The following is a 25,486-nucleotide window of genomic DNA, read 5'->3' as shown; positions in this document are numbered from 1 at the left end:
AGCCCTCTCCAAGTCCCTCATCAATAATGGTGAATGATACCATGTGAGAGTGGTGCATGTGTAAAAGTGTGAGAAAGGAGAGATAGACATAGTAGATAGGCAATAACAACTATATATCTAGATCAGGGATGCAATCCACAGCCAAGGGGTTGAATAAAGTGGAGCAAAACAATACCCCAAAGAGTGCCCAAGTGTGAGACATTGAGTGGACAGTGGAGGAGGGATTTTATAGGCCCCTAGCCAACCTAGTAGGCTGGCAATAACCAACCATCTAGGTTAGTTGACTTGATCAGGCCTGACGGTGGACTTGACCTTGGTTGGTGCCAAGGTCGGGTATGGGTTGACCTGACCTTACAGGTTGGTTGACCGAACTAGGTTGGGGCCCAATTTGGGCACCCAAAACAACCCTAAACCCTACATGTCCTAGCCTATCTAGGTTCACCTAACCTAGCCTCTCTTGAGTGAGCACACAGACATAGAAGCCCTCTCTCACTATGAGATGCCATATCTAATACAATCATCCCATGGACTCTTTTAGGAGATTGAGGGGAATGTGTAGCTAAGAGGTGCGGGAGTGGGACCCTCATACTCAACACTTCCTGGCTACCATGCGCCAACATCCTGTGGTTTTTCCTACATGGTATTAGATCCAAGGTGGCCCTGCAAATTCTAAACAAGCTCTAGTTGCTGTGCATGATGATTTGTGATAGACTACTATGTGAACTTTGAAGAAATATACACATTGTGGGATGTGATGACCTTCATGTGCTCTGGAGGCATTTACGATTAGTGGTAAACTATGCATTTTGATTCTTATGCATTGTGATGTGATTTCTCTAGTGGCTATGGCCCTGTGTGTGGATCGGCATTGATTGCATTTACCACATGGCTCTTGAACCCTATGGATAGGTTACCTATTGGTGGATTTGATTTGGGCATGATGGTGTTTGGCCCATGGGGATACATTGTAAAAATGGGGTCTAAATGTCCCAAACTCCATCATCACACCTATGCAATTGAAAAAAATAAGCGGCCAAATAGTATTATTTGGAACGCAGAGAACATGTGGCATTGATGGGACTTAGTCCCGTATATAAATATGACTTTTACTGGATCTTTATAAATTAAAAGTGAAAAGCCTCCTTGGTCAGTCCCTTGGCTCTTTTGGGAGATTGAGGAGGCTACATGGCTAGGAGGCGAGGGAGTGGAAGCCTCCATAGTCAGTGCTCCCTAGCTACCATGTGGTAGCATCTTGTAAGTTTTCCTATAAATACACTAGGGTGCTTGATAGATTCCAACCCTATAATACCCTCCTAAAATCCCTGGAAATTTATTTTATTAGTCTTTCACTTCTCATTTCCACTTGCAAGTCACATTGGCACCATTACCAAAGTGATGTGGCAATTGTATGTCAACATTATGTAGGTATTTTGTAGATTTTCCCCCCACATTGCCACTGGAAAATAGCACTTGGGTCAATGTTTGCTTGGATGTAGCCATTTTTAGTGAGTTTCAGGGCATTTTTTGTATATAGGTGGTTGATCCATAACTTTATGCATTGCTCAACGGAATTTGAAAAACTTTGCAAGTTGTCATTTCAACCTTGAACATGAAACCAAAAAAATATGGAATAAAGATTTGAAATGAGATCGTTAACGCATTACAAGTGCTATGTCACATGTGAAGCATGTATCCTGAAGAGTATAGGATATAACAATTAATTCTAAAACATCAAAATTTTATTCTAAACATACGTGCAACCAAGTAATCATTCAAAAGTACACTACTGAGCTTTTCCTCAACCCAAGGACACATCTACATTAGGTATGGTTTAAGGAGCCTCTAATGTTGTGCTAAAATATGCACACCCATTCAAGGGCACGCTCTATAACTTTTTATTGATTTGTTGAAAATCAAAACAGATTGAACATTTTGAATCTAAACTATTGGGACTACTACATGGTACTACATGGTAGTCTTAAAACATTGATAATTGGTGATATTGGTATCTAGATTCACCCTAGAATGAAAGTATTTGAAAATGTACAATTTGTGCATGTGTAAAGATCTTTTAGTAAATCCAACGCTATTTACAATTTTGTATTGGTTCTTTTTCCATGCAATTGCTTGCTATATGGCTCATAAGCATGTCAAAGGTCATTGCATTTTATAATATACAGCATCAAACCTGATAGTGTGCCCTTTGTTTTATTTGTATTTTGAAGCAATTTAGGTTATGTTGCACTTGCTCGATGGCAATCGGGATATCCAATTTTATTGACATGTATCACCAAAGAGGGGAAATCATGGTGGATGAAAAATTTTCCATCCCCGTGCACTTTCAAAAACATCATCGTCCTATTGCCCTGCAAAGTACATTCTCCTCCTACTAGCCTACAACCTATCCCATGCAAAGTCAACTCAATGTGACCTCATTCTTTTGGTTTGGCATTATCTTCTTTACTTGAGTAAATCATCTTCTATTCTTTCCTCGCCTCACAAGTTAGTTGGACTTTGTTCTGGTGGCGGTTCATTTTTCGTCTCCATGGCATCAATGGCAAGATGCATCTCGTCATGGCTTGCAAGAGAGCTAGATAAAAGTTGAAAATCTTGGTCAAGGCACAAGGAATAGATTGTCGAGTGAGAAAAGAAATGGCACTATCGAAATGGAAATGGAAATCCACTTTTGCAATGTTTGGGGAGGGAGAAACAACAAAAAGAAAGAAGACTCCTTATAATGAAGCAGCTAGAAGCAGTTGTAGATGCACACATTCAATCATTACCACCGGAGCAAAGAACACGAGCTATGGTCTCACATTTGGTGAGAGCATTCGAGTCAGTAACATCAAGCAATTTATATGAATACTAGTCTCAAGTCTTCATCACAAGCTTTAGCCTACACCCTAAAATTTGTATAGTGACAACCCTATTAACACCTTGAGAGATGCACATCCACCCAAGAGATGATGCTCTCTAACTTAAGAAATGGCCTACAGAAAGTGAAAGGAGTATGTAGCTTAGATCAGTTGGTTGCAAAATAAGGGTGACATTAGCGATGTTAGTATTCTCTAAAACAAAGGAGAAATGGCTTGGGCACACAATGGTGAAGATGTTGGCTATCAGATTAACCGACTCCAGCGGGGTTGAATGCAGAGCAAAAGCAATGTAGGATCATTCCGATCTGAGAAGTCTTTGGGCTTCAACAGAATGCAAGAAAAGGAGAGACAGCAATCCTAAGGAAAAGGAATTCATCCCTAAGGATTGACTACTCTTGCAACAACAATCCTGCGCTCTTGGTTTTTATGGATATGACTAGCGAGCATTGGGTCTCCCCTTCATCTAAATTTTTGTGGAGTCATGTAGCTAAAGAAGTTTGCTTAATGTGATTGAGCCTCTTATTACTCCGTGTGGAAACATGAAAGCATGATATGCCAGTGTGTTAAATCCAGAGGAATGCAAATACAGAGTGCAAGATGGTGTGATCAATTGGTGGAGACTGAAAGTAGAGGGTGATGCTTTTGCTTCAAATGTTATTGATTCTATAAAAGTATGAACCTTTTCCATCCTCATGTCCTAGATCAAGTTCTCTCTGGTCATGGGTGTTCATTTTCTTGTCCAAACACTCTTCCACCAGTTTATTGACAGCAGGTAGCAAAAAGAAACAACCATAATGTTCTTACCTAAAATTGGAATATAGTGATCCAGCCAGTCAAAACAATCGACGCATATGGCTTGAACAAGTCATTGCGGGCCATTTTCTTCAATCATGATCACGGCACTGATTTGCGATGCATCTTTGATAACTTTTACATATCAACTCAAAACCTAGCGATCAAGTAGTTGAAACGATAAGAAAGAATGTTTTGTGAATGATTGCATTGTCAGATTGACGAAAATCATGTTGCTTTCTTCGCACAATCACGTGAGGGCGTAGCCAGGCTCTGATACCATGTTGAGAGGAAGAGAAAGAGGAGAGAGACAGACACAAGAGTTGCTCCCAAGGAAGTGATTCTATTCCTTATATAGTTGAGGACCAGGCTATGAGTTACGGCTCAGTTAGGGCAAGCCATATATAGCTCTAACATGATCTCCATCTTCTTTCCCAATGTCATGAACTCCACCTTCCTCCATTACAATGTCATCGTATGCGCTTCGTTCTTGGCCCTATTGTGGTTGTCATCTTCTTCTCTAGATCCATCAAGGTCAACTGGATCCATTGGTAACACCTCTATATCCACATTCCTATCTTCAAAAGTATATTTACTTTGAGGAGCAACTTGGACCACATACCACCATCTTGGATCAGAACGATCCAAACAGAAGACTACCTATGTTCAAGATGCAAATTAAATGCCATCAATTATATAAATTCACTATTACACATGGGTCCTATTCCGATGCTTAAGCACCGACGTTTAGCACGTGCGGGGTGCTAATCGTCAGTAAGCAAAGCGGGTTTAGTCAAGTGTCGCTATATAGTGATTCTAGGCAAGTGTTGCTATATAGCGATGTTTATATAGAGTCACTATATAGCAACACTTACTAGACTTGTAGATGGTCGTTATATCGTGACACTGAGACAATTTCCTACATCGAAGTTTTATAAATCTCGAGTGTTTTTTCCCACACCGACCTTTAAAGATAGTTTTTCCCAATAACAAAAATTTTAAACTTTTCATACATGTTTGATCCTTTAAAAGAATAAAAGGACAAGAGCATGTACATCAAGATTGAAGCTCATATATTCATGTCCAAGTTTGAGATGAAAAAAATCAATGAAGAGCATTTACATCAACCGCTTCATCATCCTAAGCCAAGTTTAGCATGTCAAACAAGTCTATCTCCAACTCTATATCGAGTTGATCTCCTATATCATCATCGTACTCTGGCATCATATGTTCACCTAAGACTTGATCATATTCTTCAATAAAGTGTGGTGATTCTTGATGATCATCATCTTCTTCCTTAATATCATGATCTCCATCTTCCTCCCATATGATGTCATTATGTGCATCTTCCTCTTGGCTCATATTGTCATCTTCACCTTCTTTGCTGGATCCATCTGGATCAATTGGATCCAACATTGGTAGTGGCATCTCCATGTCCACATCTCTATCTTCAAAAATTTGCTTACTTCGTGGTGCAACTTGGATCACGTACTGCCATCTTGGATCAGGATGATCCGAATGAAAAACCACCTATTTTGAAGATGGGTGACAAATGAAATCAATTATATATATGAAATTATGCTTAAGTACATATATCAATGGATCTTTAAAAATGAATGCTTTGATTAATTAAATCATTAGTATGCACCTACTCACAATGCTCAGGAAGAACAAAAGTATCACTTTCATTGGTCCAAAGTTTGGTGGAGTCTATTGCAAAGAAACCACTACTGTCTTTCCTCATTGTCGCATGGGGACCGTTGTAAATAGTTCTAAATCATTTTACATCAAAAATGAAATTACAAAATCGTTTGAAATCAATTTCATAGATTTTGCGTATGGTCCCATAATAATCCAACTATGAGGAGAGAAGATTTGTGGTATCCAAAGCACTTACTCAACTATCTTGAGTGAAGTTAGTCATGACTCCACAGTCATACGTGAATCTCTTTGAATCGATGCGTTCCACACAAAAATGTCATCCATATGACCATAATGCACTGTACTTTTTGTACTAAAAATGAGCATCATTAAAACAATGAGGATGCATCTATTTTATAGCGTATATTGCCACAAATAATTACTTAATTATGTCAAAAGGTAAGAAAGTTACATGCATGATACATCCATATGATAACTCTCGCTCGCAGTCATTTATTGTCTCTCCATTGCATTTGGCTTTACGTAGAGCCAATTGTAGCCAATCAAGTGACATGTGAGTGGGAAGAAGGGTGAGATCCTGTGGATGTGGTTGCGATCACCTGTACATTACTCTGAATCTCTTCCTTGCAACTATTCTTTCTACTTTGGCTGCTTCATATCTCTCAATCCACTTCTGCATCTCCTTGCTATTGAGGATACAAAACTTATTGAATTTCTCAATTTTCTCTTCACTCATCTATGTTTTCTCTCTTTTTCTGTTATGCATATGCTTTTCCTTCTCTTAAGCTTATGCTCTTTTCCCCTCTTCCTTCTCTTCTTTTTCCCTCTCTTTTTTCCTCTCTTTTTCTCATCTTTTCATAAGCATATGTATTTGCCTATGCTTATGCTTATGCATATGCTCATATGCTCATGCATAAGCATAAGCCTATGCTTTCTCTCTTTTTCTCTTATGCAAATGCTTTTCTTTCTCTTGTGCTTATGCACTTTTCCCCTCTTCTTTTTTCCCTCTTTCAATCTCTTTTCCCCTCTTCCTTCTCTTCTTTTCCCCTCTCTTTTTTCCTCTCTTTTATTATTTTCATATCTCTTTTTTCCTTCTCTGTTCCCCTCTCTTTTTCATATCTTTTCATAAGCACATGCATTTGCCTATGCTTCTACTTATGCATGAGCATATGCTTTCTCTCTTTTTCGTTTATGCATATGTTTTTCCTTCTCTTATGCTTATGCTCTTTTCCCCTCTTCTTTTTCCCCTCTTTCAATCTCTTTTCCCCTCTTCCTTCTCTTCTTTTCCCCTCTTCCCCCTCTTCTTTTCCCCTCTCTTTTTTCCTCTCTTTTTCACTTCTTTTTATAAGCATATGCCTCTACCTATGCATATGCTTATGCATGAGCACATGCTCATGTGCTCATGCATAAGCATATGCATAGGTAGAGGCATATGCTTATAAAAAGAAGTGAAAAAGAGAGGAAAAAAGAGAGGGGAAAAGAAGAGGGGGAAGAGGGGAACTCTCATTTTCTCTTATGCATATGCTTTTTCTTCTCTTATGCTTATGCTCTTTTCCCCTCTTCCTTTTCCCCTCTTTCAATCTCTTTTCCCCTCTTCCTTCTCTTGTATTCGCCTCTTCCTTCTCTTCTTTTCCCTTGTCTTTTTTCCTCTCTTTTTCTCTTCTTTTCATAAGCATATGCATTTACCTATGCTTATGATTATGCATGAGCATATGCTTATGCTTATGCATGAGCATATGCTCATATGCTCATGCATAAGCATAAGAATATGCTTTCCCTCTTTTTCTCTTATGGATATGCTTTTCCTTCTCTTATGCTTACACAACAACACAAAGCAACTATAGACACGCAAAATAGTGGGCATGTCTATAGGTGTTGCTTGAATAGAGAAATTATAGGTGTGTCTAACAGCACGTCTATTTGCGTGTGTATTGATGCGTCTATTAGCGTATCTACACTGAGAAAATATGGACCCCCGTCTAACACTGCGTCTGTCAGCACGTCTATTTGCGCATGTATTAGCACGTCTATTAGTGAGTCTACATTGAGAATTAGACACATATTTAGATGCAAAACAGAGAATACAGAAAGTGAGATTTTGGTGTACATCACTGCTTTCCAAACATTGCCCATGATTACCAAAGCACATAATTTTAACAAAAATATCAATGCTTTGTTGCAAACCCACATATACAAAAATTAAGTGAGGTGAGGAGAATGAGACAATATGTAAAATAGTTTTGCTAATATCAATGATGGGCTACGGTTCAATCTCATCCTCAATGAGATCAACCCTTGCCAAACTATCTACTTCAAAATCCAAACAAGTGTTTAGATCTACAAATACATTCAACCCACTACTACTTGTGCTACTCATGTGCTCATCGAAATTAGCATCACCAATGGTAGGCTCATCCTCATGGATAATGGCCTCAATATCTATATCTCTTATCTCATGATCATCCTCCTCTCTCATATCACGGTCATCATCACCTCCATGGCCATGATCATCCTCCATACGCTCCATATTAGTAAATGTACTATACATCACTTTGGAACGTGGCATAATAGGTATGACATACCACCATCTATTATTATCCACCATTGGTTGATAGACAACCTAATTCAAACACAAATACAATCATGTTATTTTCCTTGCATCGAAGGTATCAAATATTTAAAAGTGAGTATTTTTATATGTGTGTACAGTACGTGTTCACATTGTTGCGGTAGTACTAGTGTGTCCTTCTTACTTTGCCAAAACTTTGTGGAGTCAATAGTTACAAAGCCACTTGCATGGCATTTGATTGTTACATTAGAGCCTCTTTCCACCACGTCCTTAAACCACTTTACATCCAAAACATACACAAAGAAGCGTCGAAAGTCAAGCTTAATAATATCTTGGATTATGCCACAATAATCATCCATGGCTCCATTGGCTCCCTCAAAGCTAGCAATGATGCCGCAATCTTGTGCGTTTCTCTTATCATCAATCCGTTGTGTTCGAAAATGCTTGCCCTCACACCATATAGCACATAGTGCACTACACTAAGACAAAATCAATTAAATAAGCAATCTAAATTATTCAAAGCTCCTAATTTATGCATAACATTCTATATACCGACCTTGCTCATGCATCCCCTAGCATACTCCCATTCTTCCATTGTGATATGCATCCCCTCGTCTTTCTCTGCTTTCTCCATTTCGTCAAGTAGCCAATCCACATGAATATCCTTTGGAAGTGCTCTTAGATACTGATGGTATGGCACATGAGATCCGTGGTGTGTACGAAAGAGGGCCCTTTCTTCTTGTCTTCTTGCCTTTGCATCCTCGTATCTTGGCACCCATATTTTCATCACATCACTATTAAGCACGCAATAGAGATTGATATTATAAAACAACTCCGTGTCTATTACTCTGTTGCGTCCTTTCCCTTGAGGCACAATAGAGGTCATCCTTAGGTCTTCATCATCTCTCCATAGTCGTGGGAGAGAGCTATCCACATCAACAAGAAACTCAAAAATATATATGTCAAGTGACTCGTGTACCAACCAATCCTCGGCCATGCTACCTTCGGGTCTTGCATTTTGTCTCATGAAACCCTTCAAGGTCTTCATGAAGCGCTCGAGGAAGAACAACCATCGTGCATGTATAGTACTGCATATAGCAATCTCATCCACCAAATGCACTATGAGATGTAGTTGGCTTGTGAGAATAGAATGTGGAAATGTCTCCTCCACTAAACAAACCACCTCCACTGACATAACTTGAGCATTCTCAAGCGTGGTGGGATCTATTTCCTTTGAGCTCACATACCTAGAAATAAAAAAGTACACCGTATTAGCACACAATAGTTACAAACCCTTACCGGCTCATGCCAAGTGGTGGAGGAATCATGGAACCATCCCAAATTCTCATCCAATCTCCTGCAGTGAGTGATTGTGGGAGGACTTCATTCCAAGGGGCAACATATCTAGGATGATCAGGTGGGAGAAATTGATGGTGATTCTCATAGATGATCTTATTCAATGCGTCTGCCCATGAGGTAACAAGTGAAGGACCACACACAAGACATGCATGGTAACCCGATGTAGTGAGACCTAAACAATAGACACAATTAAGAGTTGAAGCTGGGTTTAGGGTGCCACATCCTTTGCCTACTCATAATTAGAAGTGCAATGCTTACCTGAACACTCGCCATAGCCTAGGAAGTCATGCATCGTCCACATCAAGACTGCTTTGCAGTTGAAGTCTCGTGACAAGGGAGGCCTGCTCACATCATGCACCTCGATACCTCTCCAAAGTATCTCTAGCTTGTCAATCAAAGGCTCCAAATAAACATCAGGATTTTTGACTTTATGTTGTGTTATGCTCTTTTCCCCTCTTCTTTTTCCCCTCTTTCAATCTCTTTTCCCCTCTTCCTTCTCTTCTTTTTCTTATTTTCATATCTCTTTTTTCCTTCTCTTTTCCCCTCTCTTTTTCCCTCTTTTTCATATCTTTTCATAAGCACATGCATTTACCTATGCTTATGCTTATGCATGAGCATATGCTCATATGCTCATGCATAAGCATAAGCATATGCTTTCTCTTGACTTTCCCTCAAATGCTTTCTCTCATATGCATTTGCCTATGCTTATGCTTATGCATGAGCATATGCTCATGCGTAAGCATAAGCATATGCTTTCTCTCAACTTTCATTTAAATGCTTTGCCTCATATGCTTTCGCTCATTTGCATTTGCCTATGCTCATGCTTATTTCCTTCTCCTTAGTCATATTTAGTTCTTTTTTCACATGCTTCTTAGTTGTATTTGGTTCTTTTTTTTTTCAAACAGATTCTAAATGGAACAACCATGCCCTCACCCATGGGTGTTCTCCCTAAACCCCAACTCGGTTTCCCATGTTGGAGAGTTTATAGACATAGCTTCTCTGCTAGCTCATGTAAAAGAGAAGATTGTGCAAGAGATCAACTGGGTGAAGTATAACGTGGGGGTGCGTGTGCTTGGGTGGAGTCCAAGCCGAACGTTAGTGAAGTAGGGGTGAAGCAGGAGCGACTGAGGAATGCATGACACAACCTATGGGATCTCCGTAGGTTGTGCAGAGACCATCACGACTAGTGGAGCATCAAATATAATTGTGTAAAGAACATAATGGATTGTGTGTAGGCCTTCGTGGATTGCGAGTACATAATCGTTGAAGAGCATGACTGCATATTAGAAGAAGTGGAGGATGAGGTCCCTAGTGACCTAGCTAGTGGCATGGAGAAGGAAAGTACCTTGGACAAGAATGTAGAGTAGTAGACCTCCTCCACCATTTTGGCATTTTTGAAGAATGTCTCTTTTGGAGACAAATTTTGCTTAAGCATACTTTTGGGGACATATATTTTTCATATACATACTTGTGGCGATATTTTTTATATATGTAAATCTTCTTTGATTCCACTTGTCTTTCATAAATATTTGTCATTTCAAAACTGGCTTTTCATAATTGTCTTTTGAGTAAATCATTGTCCTTTAATATTTATCCTTTATGCATTGATGTCATTTCATAATTTTCACAAGTGATTAATTGCCTTTTCATAATTTCTTGAGTTTGAATTTCATAATTGTCTTAAGTAATTAATTGTCTATCCACTTCTTACTTGCTCTTGTTTTTTGTTTTTTATTTTTTGTCTTGATGTTTGTGTCTACGTTTGTCCAATCCCTCCAAATTAGACATGGGATCATGTCGCACATTCGACGAGTATGGAAACCCTTGTAGGAGGAGACATCATGATCTCTACTCTCTAGATGACTTTGATTCCAATCAGGTGACACCTCAGGGGCCTATCGATGTGACTACTCCTGGCCCCTACTCCTGGCCCGACTCCTCTCAGACCTAGCACTACGACTACCCCTCGAGGAACTCCTTTGCTAACAACCCATGGCTTTATCAGAACTCCCGACGAGTTTGTCGCACAGATGACCCATGCAGAGGGAGTGAGATTCTTCTCTCTACTATCCCCGAGGACCTCAGCAAATCCCTCTCCTACATCGACAGCTGGACCTACTGTCCAACCGTCCCCTCTAGCCCCTTTGACTGAGGGGTCATCACTTGGGCGTGCCCATGGTAAGGGAAGCAAGAGTAGGAAGGGTCACTCATGTTGAGCTTACTCGTCGGGAGATGTAGAGAGTTAGCACACTCACATCCTTACAGGTCTCCACTTGGTCATGAGACCGAGTACCAGTTAGGTCCCTTGCCCTCTCCTACTCCCACTGCTACTCCTCGCTCCATAAGCGCTTGCAAAGTAACACCACTCACTCTGGCTCTGCCACTACCATGAGTCCTCCTTACTCGATTGAGGACTTGTCCTATGAAATAAAGGGTGCTGGAGGGATAATAGAAAATAAAAAGGGCTCAGTAGTGATGGCCACCATGAGGCGGTTGTTGAGCCACCACTTCATGAGTGGCATAGCTACTGTCTGGAGGTACCAGGATGACCAAAAGAAGTAGGTAGACAACGAGGAATTGAAAAGACAATACCCTAACCCCCCAAATTGGGAGTTCAATGAGAATTCATGCGAGAGCCCATGGGTGGGGTCTTGAAGCATCGTAGGTCAACCTTGTGTACTTCCATCACAAAGGGGAAGGCTAGCTGGGTAGACAAAGCTGACTGGAAGATTTTCAAGAAGCGGTATAGGGACCATCCCGAAATGTTTGAGGGTCAGAGGAGGGCTGTGAGGAGACTACTGGACTCCGTAGGTACTTCGCACTTTGGTACAGGTGGATGGTTGGCATTCGAGGCAACCGTGGTAAGTCTACTTCTTCTCATTTAATTTATTATTCTATTTGTTTTATATGTTGCATGCACTTTATCTAACTCTCATAATTGGGCCCATAATAAGTTGCAAAGGGCCACCTTCCCATAGACACAGAGACGAGATGCAGGTTTCGCGTAGGTACAAAGCCGTGGCTTATTGAGATGGAGGCCATGGGAGCAACGGTTGATTGGGTTGAGGTGGCTACTCACACAATATAAGTCTACTCCTACTTGTAATCTCACTTTTTAAATTGTTTTATTGTTTAAGTTTCAATCTAATTTCCAATTAATATGGTTTCACTCTTAGAGTGCAAGCTCAAATATCCCATCAATGGAGGTGAACAGTGATGATGAGGGATTAGGCTTACAAAGCTTCGATGAGGGCTAGGGATCAGGTGCAACTCACAAGGGCTAGGGATTAGGTGCAGCTCACAAGGGCCAGGGATCAGGCACAGCTCAGGAGGGCCAAGGATTAGGCCAATGCAACGAGGACGACGATTCGGATGAGCAGTAGTAGTAGTAGTATTAGTAGTAGTTTGTCTATACTTCGGCATATATATGCTTTTGTACATCGGGTCGTTTAAGAGATTTTGTATCACCCTTTTCGAAAGGGTAATTTTGTAACAAACAATGTTTTATATCTTTGGAATGCATATGCTTCTATTGCTCGGCTCATTTGAGTGATCTTATATCACCCCTTTCACAAGGAAAATTTTGTAACAAACAACATTCTTTTGTAATTACTAAAAAAAAACATTAGTGGGGCAAAACAGGGCTTGTTGTGGCCCTGTTTAGTCCCACTAATGTTTTCTTAAGCTTATGTTAATCGTCACTATATAGAGATGTTTACCGGTGTCGCTATATAGCAATGTTTACTAGTGTCACTATATAGCGAAATTTACATAGCGACTGTTCTTTTTCGATGCTAATAGCGACGTAAATACCGACCTTTGCACTTGTTTAAAAAAAATATTAGTGTAAAAAAGGTCGGTATCTTCGTCGAAAAATGGCCTATGCCTTGTAGTGATTTATGCTTAATAATATATGAACATGTACCAATTCTTTAAAAACAAAAGCATCAACTTAATTAGTTGATTAGTAATACCTACTCACAATTCTTGGAAAGAAAAAAAGTATCACTTTCATCATTCTAGAGTTTGATGGAGTCTATGCCAAAGAAACCACTATTGTCTTCTGGCTGTAGCATTGGGTCCACCATTGTAGATAGTTCTAAACCATTTTACATCAAGAATGTAAATACTAAATCATCTAAAATCAACTTCAAATATTGTGTATGGTCCCACAATAATCCAATCATGAGGAGAGAAGATTGGTATCAGAAGCACTTGCCCGGCTTTCTTGTATGAAGTTGGCCATGACTCCACAATTATATGTGACTCTCTTTAAATCAATGCGTTCCAAATAAAAATGCCATTCATATGCTCGTAATGCCTTGTACTTTTTGTACTACAAAATAACATGATTAAAACAATATTGAGGATGCATTTTATAGCAATTACGACCATGAATAAAATAATTGGTACATCTACCATACATCCTCATGCAAACTCTCACTCTCACTTGCATACTATCTCTCCATCATCTTTGGCTTTATGAAGAGCCTGTTGTAGCCAATCACATGACATGTCTTTGGGAAGAATAGAAAGATCTGGTGGATATGATTATGCTCGCCTTCATAAGACTCTAAATCTTATCCTTGAATTTATGGTTTCTACTTTGGCTTCTTCAAATCCACTTTTGCATCCCTTTTCCTTAGGGAATCTTGGCAATGACACAATCATCGTCCTCGTTATGCCAAGCATGTGGCATATAGGGATTCATGGATGCAAGAGACTCTGTGATATATACTCTGGACTCTTGCAAAAGCCATCCCTTTGCCATTCTTTCTTTGGGTCTTGCTCTTTGCCTTATAAATCCCTTCAAAGTTTAGACAAACCATTCAAGGAAAAACATTCAATAACTATGAAAGGTTCCTACAATGGTAACCTTATCAACTATGTGTAGAAGTAAGTGCACTTGAGTCATCATAATGCTTGAGGGAAAGTGGTTCTCAAGCAAGCACATAGCTTTGATGGGGGCCACCTTGTCCTTCTTGATGCTCGATACAGAGATCTCCTTTTGAGAGATCGACCTATTTCACATGCCCATGTAAGATTTATAATTTTCTATTGATCATTCAAAATTGAATGAAATATAGCTAAGGTGGTGTGATAGCATATCTCACAATGCCACTGATCTTGTAGAGATAGCTATTCTAACATCTTCTAATAAGCATTCTTTCACTTTAATTGGGAGCATAAACTATCCAAGCAACAAAGGAATTACAATGATGCATCATAGTCATAGCTATATTAAGAGGCCATCAAGCTTATTGTCCTTTGAAAATGCTCCTTTCAAGCAATGCATGTTTTCCATTGGTTTTTGAAAGAAGGAAATGCACTACAAGGCATAGGTCCTTTTCTGACGAAAATACCGACCTTTTTTACACTAAAAAGTTTTCTTTTAACGGGCGCAAAGGTCGGTATTTATGCCGCTATAAGTATCAAAAAAGAATAGTCGCTATATAAGCGTCACTATATAACAACACTGATAAACGTTGCTATATAGCGACGATTAAAAAAAGCTTTTAAAAAACATTAGTGGGGCTAAACAGGGCCACAACAAGCCCTGTTTTGCCCCACTAATGTTTTTTATTTAGTAATTACAAAAGAATGTCTTTTGTTACAAAATTTCCCTTGTGGAAAGGGTGATACAAAATCGCTCAAATGAACCGAGCGAGAGAAGCATATACATGTCAAAGATATACAACATTGTTTGTTACAAAATTACCCTTTCAAAAAGGGTGATACGAAATTGCCCAAATGAGCCAATATACAAAAGCATATACATAGCAAAGTATATGCAAACTACTACTACTACTGCTCATCCGAATTATCGTCCTTGTCCTCGTCCTCATCCTCATCGCACTGGCCTGATCCCTAGCCCTCGTAAGTTGCGCTTGATCCCTGACCCTCGTCGAAGCTGTGTAAGCCTAATCCCTCATCATCACCACTCACCTCCACTGATGGGACGTTGAAGCTTTGATTCTAAGAGTGAAACCATATTAATTGGAAATTAGATTGGAACTTAAAGAATAAAATAGTTTAAAAAGTGAGATTATAAGTAGGAGTAGACTTATACCATCCGAGCAGCCACCTCAGCCCAATCAACTGTCGCTCCCAATGCCTCCTGCTCAATAAACCATGGCTTTGTTCCTACACGAAACGCACATCTCGTCTCTGTGTCTATAGGAAGGCGACCCATCGCAAGTTATTATGGGCTCAATTTATAAGAGTTAGATAAAGTGCATGCAATATGTAGTAAAACAAATAGAGCAATACATTAAATCAGAAGAAGTAGACTTACCACAGTTGCCTCCAACACCAACCGTATGCCTATACCAAAGTGCGAAGTATCTACGGAGTTTAGTAGTCTCCTCACAGCCCTCCTCTGACCCTCAAACAGTTCCAGATGGTGGTCCCTCTACTACTTGAAAAACTTCCAATCATCTTTGTCTGCCCAGATGGGTTTAGCCTTCCCTTTGCGATGGAAGTACGCAAGGTTGACCTACGATGCTTCAAGAGGACCCCCATGCACTCTATCATGTAATCCGAATTGAACTCCCAATTTGGAGGTTTAGGATATTGTCTTTTTAATTCATCGATGACTGCCTGCTTCTTTCCCCCATCTTGGTACTGCCAGTCAATAGCTATGCCGCTCCTGAAGTGGTGGCTCATCAACCGCCTCATGGTGGCCATCACTGCTGCGCCCTTTTTATTTTCTATTATCTCTCCAGCAACCATGATTTCATAGGACAAGTCCTCGACCAGATAAGGAGGACTCATGGTAGTGGCAGAGTCAGAGCGAGTGGTGTTTGTGTGAGTGCTTATGGAGCGAGAAGTAGCAGTGGGAGTAGGAGAGGGCAAGGGATGTAACTGGTATTGGGTCTCGGGACCAAGTGGAGACTGGTATGGATGTGAGTGTGATGACTCGTCTACATCTCCCGAGTCAGCACAGCATAAGCGACCCCTCCTACTCTTCCTTCCCTTACGATGGGCATGCCCAGGTGATGATCCCTTTGTCTAAGGGGCTAGAGGGGATGGTAGGACAGGGGGTCCAGCCGTCGGTATAGGAGAGGGATTTGCTGAGGTCCAATGGGATAGTAGAGAGAAGAATCTCGTTGCCTCCGCATTGGTCATCTGTGCGACAAACTCGTCAAGACTCCCGACAAAGCCATGGACTACTAGCAAAGGACTTCCCCGAGGGGTAGTCATTGTGCTATGTCCGAGAGGAGTTGGGCCAGGGGTAGTAGTCGCAGGGGTAGGCCTCTGAGGTGTCGCTTGAGTGGAATCAACTTCCTCAGGAGAAAAAAGATCATGATGTCTCCTCCTATGAGGGTTTCTATACTCCTCGGACGTGCGACGCGATCCCATGTTTAATTTGGGAAGATTGGACAAACCTAGACACAAACACGAAAACAAAAAACAAAAAACAAGAGTGGGTAAGAAGCAAAAAGACAATTAATTACTTGAGACAATTATGAAATTCAAGCTCAAGAAATTACGGACAGGCAATTAATCACTTGAACATATGCATAAGAGAAAAAGAGAGAAAGCATATGTTTGAAAGAGGGGAAAAAGAGATTGAAAGAGGGGAAAAAGAAGAGGGAAAAAGAGCATAAGCATAAGAGAAGGAAGAGGGGGAAAGAGATTGAAAGAGGGGAAAAAGAAGAGGGAAAAAAAAGAGAAGGAAGAGGGGAAAAGAGATCGAAAGAGGGGAAAAAGAAGAGAGGAAAAAAGCATAAGCATAAGAGAAGGAAGAGGGAAAAAGAGCATAAGCATAAGAGAAAAAGAAAGAAAGAATATGCTTATGCTTATGCATGAGCATATGAGCATAAGAGAAAAAGAGAGAAAGCATAAGCTTGTGCTTATGCATGAGCATATGAGCATATGGCTCATATGCTCATGCATAAGCATAAGCATAAACATAAGTATAGGCATAAGCATAAGCATATGCATATGCATAAGAGAAAAAGAGAGAAAGCATATGCTTATGCTTATGCATGAGCATATGAGGGAAAGAGGAGGGAAAAGAGGGAGGAAAAGAGGGGAAGAAGAGGGAATAAGAGAAGAGAGGGAAAGAGAGGGTTCCTATGCCCATCACTGCAACTAGCACTTGAGGCATTAGCTGCAAATAATGGAAATAACAAAAGGAAAACAGAGAAAGCACTTTCTTACCTAGAAAAGTCCCAAACCGTGTTTCGTGGAATGCCTCTGTAAAAAAGAGAAAACATACCATTTTTTCAGATAACTAGTTAGAGGAAGAAGGAGTTTGGAGAAGCAACTTTTCAAAGGGATTGGATGAGTTTGGAGAAGCCTACAAGCAAGGAGAAAGCATAAGCCTACAAATAAGGAGAAAGAGGAGGAAGAGAAATACCAAAAAGACAAGAGGTGAGTCTTCTTTCTTTCACCAAATCTCGTTTTTTGTCCTTAATCTCTGAAAATCAAGCATGAAAATTAGCACATAGCCTTAGCAATACAAGGAGAAATATGCTTCAATACTCACAAAACGAAATCTCACAAAAAATGAATCTACATTGCTTAAAGAGACCCACCTTCTTGAAAAACTTCCTTTCACACAAGCAGAGAGGGAGAAGGGTGGAGAGGGAGCACAAGTGTTGGGAGAAGGGGTGGGTAGGGCTGAAGAGTGGGGAATAGAGAGGAGGAAAGTGAGGTCGTCGAATCTAAGGTGGGAGGAGAGATTTTTGCTTTTTCGCAATAGAGATATGAAAGACAGCATCGTGCAAGGTTTCGGGTTTAAGTCCCAGTGTCGCTATATAGCGACGCTGGTCAGTCAATATATAGTGATTTTTATATCCAAAAAGCATTGCTATATAGCGACAGAATAGGATAAAGCCTCCTTTCACACAAGCAAAGAGGAAGAAGGGTGGAGAGGGAGCACAAGTGTTGGGAGAGGGGGTGGGTAGGGGTGAGGAGTGGGGAATAGAGAGGAGGAAAGCGAGGTCGTCAAATATAAGGTGGGAGGAGAGATTTTTGTTTTTCCGCAATAGAGATATGAAAGACGGCATCGCACAGGGTTTCGGATTTAAGTCCCAGTGTCGCTATATAGTGATGCTGGTCAGTTGATATATAGTGATGTTTATATCCAAAAAGCGTCGCTATATAGCGACAGAATAGGATAAAGCTTCCTTTCACACAAGCAAAGAGGAAGAAGGGTGGAGAGGGAGCACAAGTGTTGGGAGAGGGGGTGGGTAGGGGTGAGGAGTGGGGAATAGAGAGGAGGAAAGCGAGGTCGTCAAATATAAGGTGGGAGGAGAGATTTTTGTTTTTCCGCAATAGAGATATGAAAGATGGCATCGCACAGGGTTTCGGATTTAAGTCCCAACGTCGCTATATAGCGATGCTGGTGAGTCGATATATAGTGATGTTTATATCCAAAAAGCATCGCTATATAGCGACAGAATAGGATAAAGCTTCCTTTCACACAAGCAAAGAGGAAGAAGGGTGGAGAGGGAGCAAAAGTGTTGGGAGAGGGGGTGGGTAGGGGTGAGGAGTGGGGAATAGAGAGGAGGAAAGCGAGGTCGTCAAATATAAGGTGGGAGGAGAGATTTTTGTTTTTCTGCAATAGAGATATGAAAGACCGCATCACGCAGGGTTTCGGACTTAAGTCCCAGCGTCGCTATATAGCGATGCTGGTCAGTCGATATATAGTGATGTTTATATCCAAAAAGCGTCGCTATATAGCGACAGAATAGGACAAAGCGTCGCTATATAGCAACGGAATAGGATAAAGCGTTGCTATATAGCGATGGTTGAGGCCACTTATTGTCAGAAGAGAGAAAGGAGCTCATGGGTGGCTATTTTTTGGATCTTAATAAATTTCCTTGTAGCTCATGTTGTGATTTTGAAAGTGTGTAGATCGAAGGGACAAGTGGAAGCTCGTCAGATGATGGACCAATGCTCGGGAGCGCAGAGTGGCTTACGGAGAGGTTGTATTGTCATTGCACTCATTGCAAGCGAGAAGTACGACATCAACATCGTATTGTCATGCGCCACTTGCGGATGTATGGGAGGAGCCCGAACCAATACCCACCATTGGTGTTGCACGTGGTGATAGATCATCATTAAGTCAATGCTATTTGAGTTCGTGATTAATATTGGATACCATTATGACATGAAATCTTGAGACAAGATCTTATATTTACACAAAATCTTGACACAGCAGGATGAGGAGCGTGGCGAGGCTACACATATATCTTCACACTTTGAGCAAGACTATAGTCTCCTGGATGTATTTACACAAAATCTTGAGACAGCTGAATGAGGAGGGTGGCGAGGCTGCACATATACCTTCACACTTTGAGCAAGACTATAGTCTTTCGGATGTACCAGATGATGGCTATTTTTTAAAGTCGGTATGGGAAAAAACACTCTCTGTAAAATGTCACTATAGGAAACTGTCTCAGTGTTGCTATATAGCGACCATTCACAAGTCTAATAAGTGTCGCTATATAGCGACCATTTACAATTCTAATAAGTGTCGCTATATAGCGATGCTCTTTAAACATCGCTATATAGCGACACTTGCCTAAAGTCGCTATATAGTGACACTTAATGAATCCCTCTTTGGTTACGGACAATTAGTGCCCCGCGCATGCCAAACGTTGGTGCTTAAGCATCGGAATAGGACCCGTGTGTAGTAGTGATGTCTACCTTAACTGTTGCCTTTTCTCTCTTGGAAAGGATCAATGGTGCTTTCAAGAGAACCACTTTGGACCACACATTTGGGGCCACAAGTGAGGCATCCTATCCATGCCTCACAAGTCTTCTGACATTCCTCTTATGTCTTTGTCACCAACCAAGTGTGCCAAAATTGAGGCCCGCACATTCTTGAAGATATCCATGGGATCCAATAGATGATTGATTTGCAACTAACCCCAATATCATGGAACCTCATGAAGTATCGATCTTCATACCACAAGGAGGCTCCTCTCAATTCTCCCTCCAAGACATCATCCAATCAGTTGCCTTCAAAAAGGGTGGTGGTGGATCAAGTTGACCTTCATGCGTAGGATGGTTAAGTAGAAGGTATCGACATGACCTTCATCTCATATGTTTGGAGTGTCATGCTAGTGCATTCCAACCGCTACCACAAATAGGACAAGCATGGTACCCCCTTATAGAAAGTCCTATATGCATGCATAAAAAGGTCATTATAAGGCATGCATAGATCTACAAGCATGTACTTGATCACTCCCCATATCTTGGAATTCATACATGGTCCAAATTAAAATTCCCCTGATGCAAATGTCATGGGTATGCCTCGGAGCTCTAGAAATATCAAAACACATATGCCTCTCCAGAGGATCTAGAGCTCCTTTATCAAAGGTGCCATGTACACGTCCATATTTGTAGCCTTGTACTTACTTGGCACAATTAGGAGAAACATGAGGTGTCCCTTCTTTATTGTTAGCCATGGTGGGATACTATAGTTCACTAAGACTATGGGCCATGTTGACCAAGATGCCAAGCATAACCCAAAACGGTTCACGACATCCATTGGGGGCCAAGATGTAAGTGTTAGAATGTTGACAAAATGTGTAAACATCGATTCAATATATATATATATATAATATAATGTCAGTGGTAAACAAATTAGTCGCATGATTCAAGTTAGAGATGTAGAATGCAGTTGGCTTGCGGAAATGTGCCTCTCAAGGCACTTGTAATGTCAATTGGGTTTCCCCGAGCGGCTATTTGTAAGCATCCGTGAACATGAATAAACACACCTCTGAACTTCCACTTAAGCATATCATCTATTGCACTCTCTTCTCCTTTGTATTACGTGATGTAATGCCTATTTCAAACATGGTATCAAAGCCTAACATTCTGTGCTGAGCCTAACGTACGTGACAATCAAGTTAGCTAGGTTCATGAATTTGTCCCCTACAGTTGCTCATATAGCATCCACGATAGAATTGAAACTTTTTTGTACCATGTAAAAGAGAGACTTTAAATTGATTGCAATGTGGTATCACATGCTTGGTCTATTCATAAGGTGTTCTTTGACATTAAACAATTTGACGAGGCAATCAATAGGTTCAAAGACTTTACGAAGCTATGGACAAATAACGATTATTGACATGTGTCAAAGGGGATATACATGGATGATGTCATGCATTGTGTTGATGTCTTCATGGATTGAGGGCACCTTATCCATTAACAATCTGTGGAGTCCATTGCCTTTTGCTTGGGAGTCCTCTTCAAACCTTCCATACTTGTCAATTTGCTATAATGAGCAAAAAAATATAGGATCATGTGTTGCAAGGATAAATATCCCTATGTTCTCTAAGAGCATTCCCCCCCCCCCACCCACCCACCAATGCCCCTCATGCTCTGCTCTCCCCTCTTTCCCTTTAATTATTATTGCACGTGCAACATGAATGAAAAGGGGGGAGAGGATGGAAGTGGGCAATCCCTCTTGCCTCTCCCACCCAACTACTCCACATGTTGCGTACGGAACTGGAGGGGACACTTGGGGAAGGGGGGAAATTCCCTCCCTCCTCTTGCACCCTCCCCTACCCGCCCTCCCCACCTATTGCGCACACAAGTAGGAGAGGAGTCAAGGGCGCTCGTCTATTAGTAGTTACTATAAGTAGAGCATTGTTACATCATTCTCCATATTTCCACACAAAAGTATATCCAATAGCATTACTTGTTAGTACTGGTGTTGACTCTGTACAAAATAGATGGATCAATGAGATTGTTTGTTAGATTTAAATGACGTTTCAGTACTACAACTACTTATGGCTTTCTTTGGTCTAATATAAGTTTAGTATACTACTACATATTTTTTGCGAGCAAAAGAGATTAATTTATATTTGAATGAAAATGAAAATGAAAAAATTACACAGCAGTGCAGAGCAACTGCAAAGGCAATCGAAGCTCAAAGCGCCTAACACTTAGGTGCTCCAAAACTTTTGAGTATTTCCACTCGAATATTTGTCAATAGAGAGCCTGGAATGCAAACATACTACTACATATTTCAACTTAGATCCATAGAAAATCCACTATTTGTGGGACCCAGCTCAAAGGAAAAATATGCTAGTAGGATATGACCTAGGTGGTTTTGCAATGGAGACATTAACACCATATATCGTACATGTAGTTACCTTCTAGGAAAATCTGAGATGTTGTCTTTGTTAGCATGGATTGACGGGCGGGATTGGGAATGAGCCCCAAAGTTTCCTGGCGGTATATTGCTCTAGTTCGAGACTTCGATGTGGAAGATAGAATGGCAATCTTTGCAAGAGGGAGCTAATTTTTAAGAGGTGATAGGACTATAAGTTAGAGAGAGCTTAGAGCCTTCACGGGGACATATGTATGTAGTGAGGGTTAACCATAAGCATACTGCAAGCTAAGTGTGTGGATGAGGCATGACCCCGAAAGTTTCATCCCCTAGAGATTCTAGTTGTTCATCAAGGTTAGCTTTCCACTTCCTAAATTTTGATCCCAATATGTTAACGTGGAAGGCTACTACTCAAACCGCTTTCTATTGACTTCTCATCTTGAATTTAGGTGTAAGTCCTCATTTGGCAAGCTCCCCTTTCTTTTATACATAATTTTCACAAACTACACCTTACTTCACGAACTTTTTAGTGACATGTAGGAATCTTTGAGCCAGCCATGGCGTGATGGTGGAGAGACCAAATCTTCGACTCTAATTTCAGATCAAACTCGGAGTTAGAGAACGGCAAGTAAAAATGTCACGCTCATTTTGCTGCAGCTAAACGGTGTCTCGTTAGTCGTTACGGCGAGGGAGTTGGAAGTACATACATACGATCGTTAGGAAACTTACTCAAGAAAAGCAAATCTGCATGGACAAGTCGCAACTCAAGTCGCTTTGTAGATACGGGCGTAGTTACGCTGCCGGACGCAAGTTGGTGTGTAAAAGAACGCCTTGGAGCAATGATTTATAAAAGGCTAAACAAAAAAAGGAACATCGGCATGTTCCTTCCGTCGGACATTACATAAGCTGCTTTATTGTTCGTAGACAAACTAATTCCGTCGGACATTACATAAGCTGCGGTAGAAGTATAATTCGCTCCTCTTTAGGCGAATATACCTGGGCATGTCTGCGCGATAACGCTGAGTTCGCCCAGTAAGCCTAGAGGCGTTAAGTAGAGTGCCAAGCAGATTTTCACGTTCAGCCCAATACCAATTAAAGCCTCAAGATAGTTGCAACAAGACTGGGACGGAGGATTGCAGACTGAACACCCTGAAACTTTGGAAGGGGGGCATGTACCACCGGCAGGAGGCGGGGGCGGTGCAGTCAAAGGGGGAGGTGGTGAGGGGTTGCTCGGAGGTGGTGGTGGTGGAGGGAATGATACGGGAGGCGGAGGTGGTGGGCTGTTGCTGGGAGGTGGTGGTACTCCTGGAGGGGGGCTGCTGGGAGGAGGAGGTGGGGGGCTTGTACTTGGAGGTGGAGGAGGTGGGGAGCTGTTTGCAGGAGGTGGAGGTGGTGGAGAGCTGCTTGGAGGGGGTGTCGTAGGAGGTGAAGGGGGTGGAGGGCTACTAGGAGGTGGAGGAGGTGGGGAGCTGCTTGGAGGAGGTGTCGCAGGAGGTGGCGGAGGCGGAGGGCTACTTGGAGGTGGAGGAGGTGGGGAGCTGCTTGGAGGGGGTGTAGTAGGAGGTGGAGGGGGAGGAGAACTGCTAGGAGGAGGAGGAGGTGGAAAGTTGCTTGGAGGGGGTGTTGTGGGAGGTGGAGGTGGTGGGGAGCTGCTTGGAGGGGGTGTCGTAGGAGGTGGAGGGGGAGGAGGGCTGCTAGGAGGTGGAGGAGGTGGAGAGCTGCTGGGAGGGGGTGTTGTGGGAGGTGGAGGTGGTGGGGAGCTGCTTGGAGGGGGTGTGGTAGGAGGTGGAGGGGGAGGAGGGCTGCTAGGAGGTGGAGGAGGTGGGGAGCTGCTTGGAGGGGGTGTTGTGGGAGGTGGAGGTGGTGGGGAACTACTAGGAGCGGGTGTCGTAGGAGGTGGAGGGGGTGGAGGGCTGCGAGTGGGTGCAGGAGATGGGGAGCTGCTTGGAGGGGGTGTAGCGGAGGGTGGAGGAGGTGGGAAACTATTGGGAGGGGGGGGAGGGCTACTAGTTGGTGGAGGAGGTGGGGAGCTGCTTGAAGGAGGGGTGGCGGGAGGTGGAGGAGGTGGGGAGCTACTGGGAGGGGGAGGAGGAGGGGAGCTGAGCTTTGGACTGCATCCCTTTTTGCACAGACTATTAGTTTCAGGACTGCAATTCACTAAAACCATAGCAAACACCATCACCACCATGGCAGCTGCCAAGGAAGCCAAGGTCCCCATCTCAAAGGCAGCAGAGTCTACACGATCAAGTTCCGAGCCAACGTCGCATGCAAAAATTGGCTTCATCTCTGCGCTTTATATAGTGCCCTCCGTCGTAACCTTTTCTACCCGCAATCATGCCAAGTCGTTGCTTCGTAACTGCTTATCAATGTGTACAGTGTCACTGTACTTTCAGCTCTGGAAATCGCGCTCGAATCTATTGCTTCTGTACTAATAATACTATATAGTCTTCTCATCTTTTTAGGCTCGTCGCGAGAGACTCGGGGCCCGTCCTCCAATGGATATTTGTCGGGTTGCTTCTAGTAGGATAGAGCCGTAAGTACCCTGTACACTTGTTTTTAGACTCCGTCAAAGTAGTTTCTAATGATACGTTGCTGCTGCAGGGTGTAACCGTGTGCGTGTAGGCTGCATTGCTGCTACGAGAGATTGGATAAAATGGCCATTGGCCTATACATGCTGATTGACTCGTGATTCGTAATTAATTATATGCTACTTTTCTCTGGATCTTCATCATTTACTGTGCCTCCTGGACTTCCTGTTATTATCTTTCTAAATTCTAATGGTCCATTGCCCGTACTGATGAAGCCACGAAGTTCGTTGCTGCAGCCCTGCAAATAATTTCAAGTTCGGAGAATTTATAGCCGAACCTTTTGCCCGGTGGCTAATCCATGACCTCCAGGCTCCGACTTCTATATATAGAAAGGTTTTTCGAAAATCAACGGAAATAGAGGTTCCTGAAATTTTTCCGTTTCTTTCAAGAAAGAAACAGAAAGTGGATTCATCGTTCGATTTCGTCTCTTCTAGCATCAACTAATATGCTATGCCCTTTTATTTACCCGTTTGCTCTTATTTCGCCTTACTGTTGCAGCCGTTATTAGATTTTTGGTACTATCCTGGGCCTCTTTAGCATTGACATGACTATAAGTTCAACA

At 41.8% G+C, this 25,486-nt stretch overlaps 1 protein-coding gene across 1 annotated transcript; it reads right to left on the bottom strand.

The window, feature by feature from the left end:
• Positions 1 to 23,296: 23,296 nt before the first annotated feature.
• Positions 23,297 to 24,620, bottom strand: LOC147904556 (uncharacterized). Its single transcript, XM_087391695.1, has one exon. It carries the CDS (start codon positions 24,618 to 24,620, stop codon positions 23,319 to 23,321), a length of 1,302 nt encoding a protein of 433 aa, XP_087247821.1. The 3' UTR covers positions 23,297 to 23,318.
• Positions 24,621 to 25,486: the final 866 nt, after the last annotated feature.

Source organism: Dipteris shenzhenensis, chromosome 2, assembly GCF_047967505.1.
Source record: "Dipteris shenzhenensis isolate YYH24624 ecotype China chromosome 2, Dip_SZ_1.0, whole genome shotgun sequence".
NCBI lineage: Eukaryota > Viridiplantae > Streptophyta > Polypodiopsida > Gleicheniales > Dipteridaceae > Dipteris > Dipteris shenzhenensis.
The sequence above is the reverse complement of the archived record's forward strand: the minus strand, read 5'-3'. Positions and strand labels throughout refer to the sequence as shown.

Excerpts from the sequence above, each read along its gene's own strand:
- LOC147904556 (XM_087391695.1), bottom strand. The coding sequence starts at position 24,620 with ATGAAGCCAATTTTTGCATGCGACGTTGGCTCGGAACTTGATCGTGTA.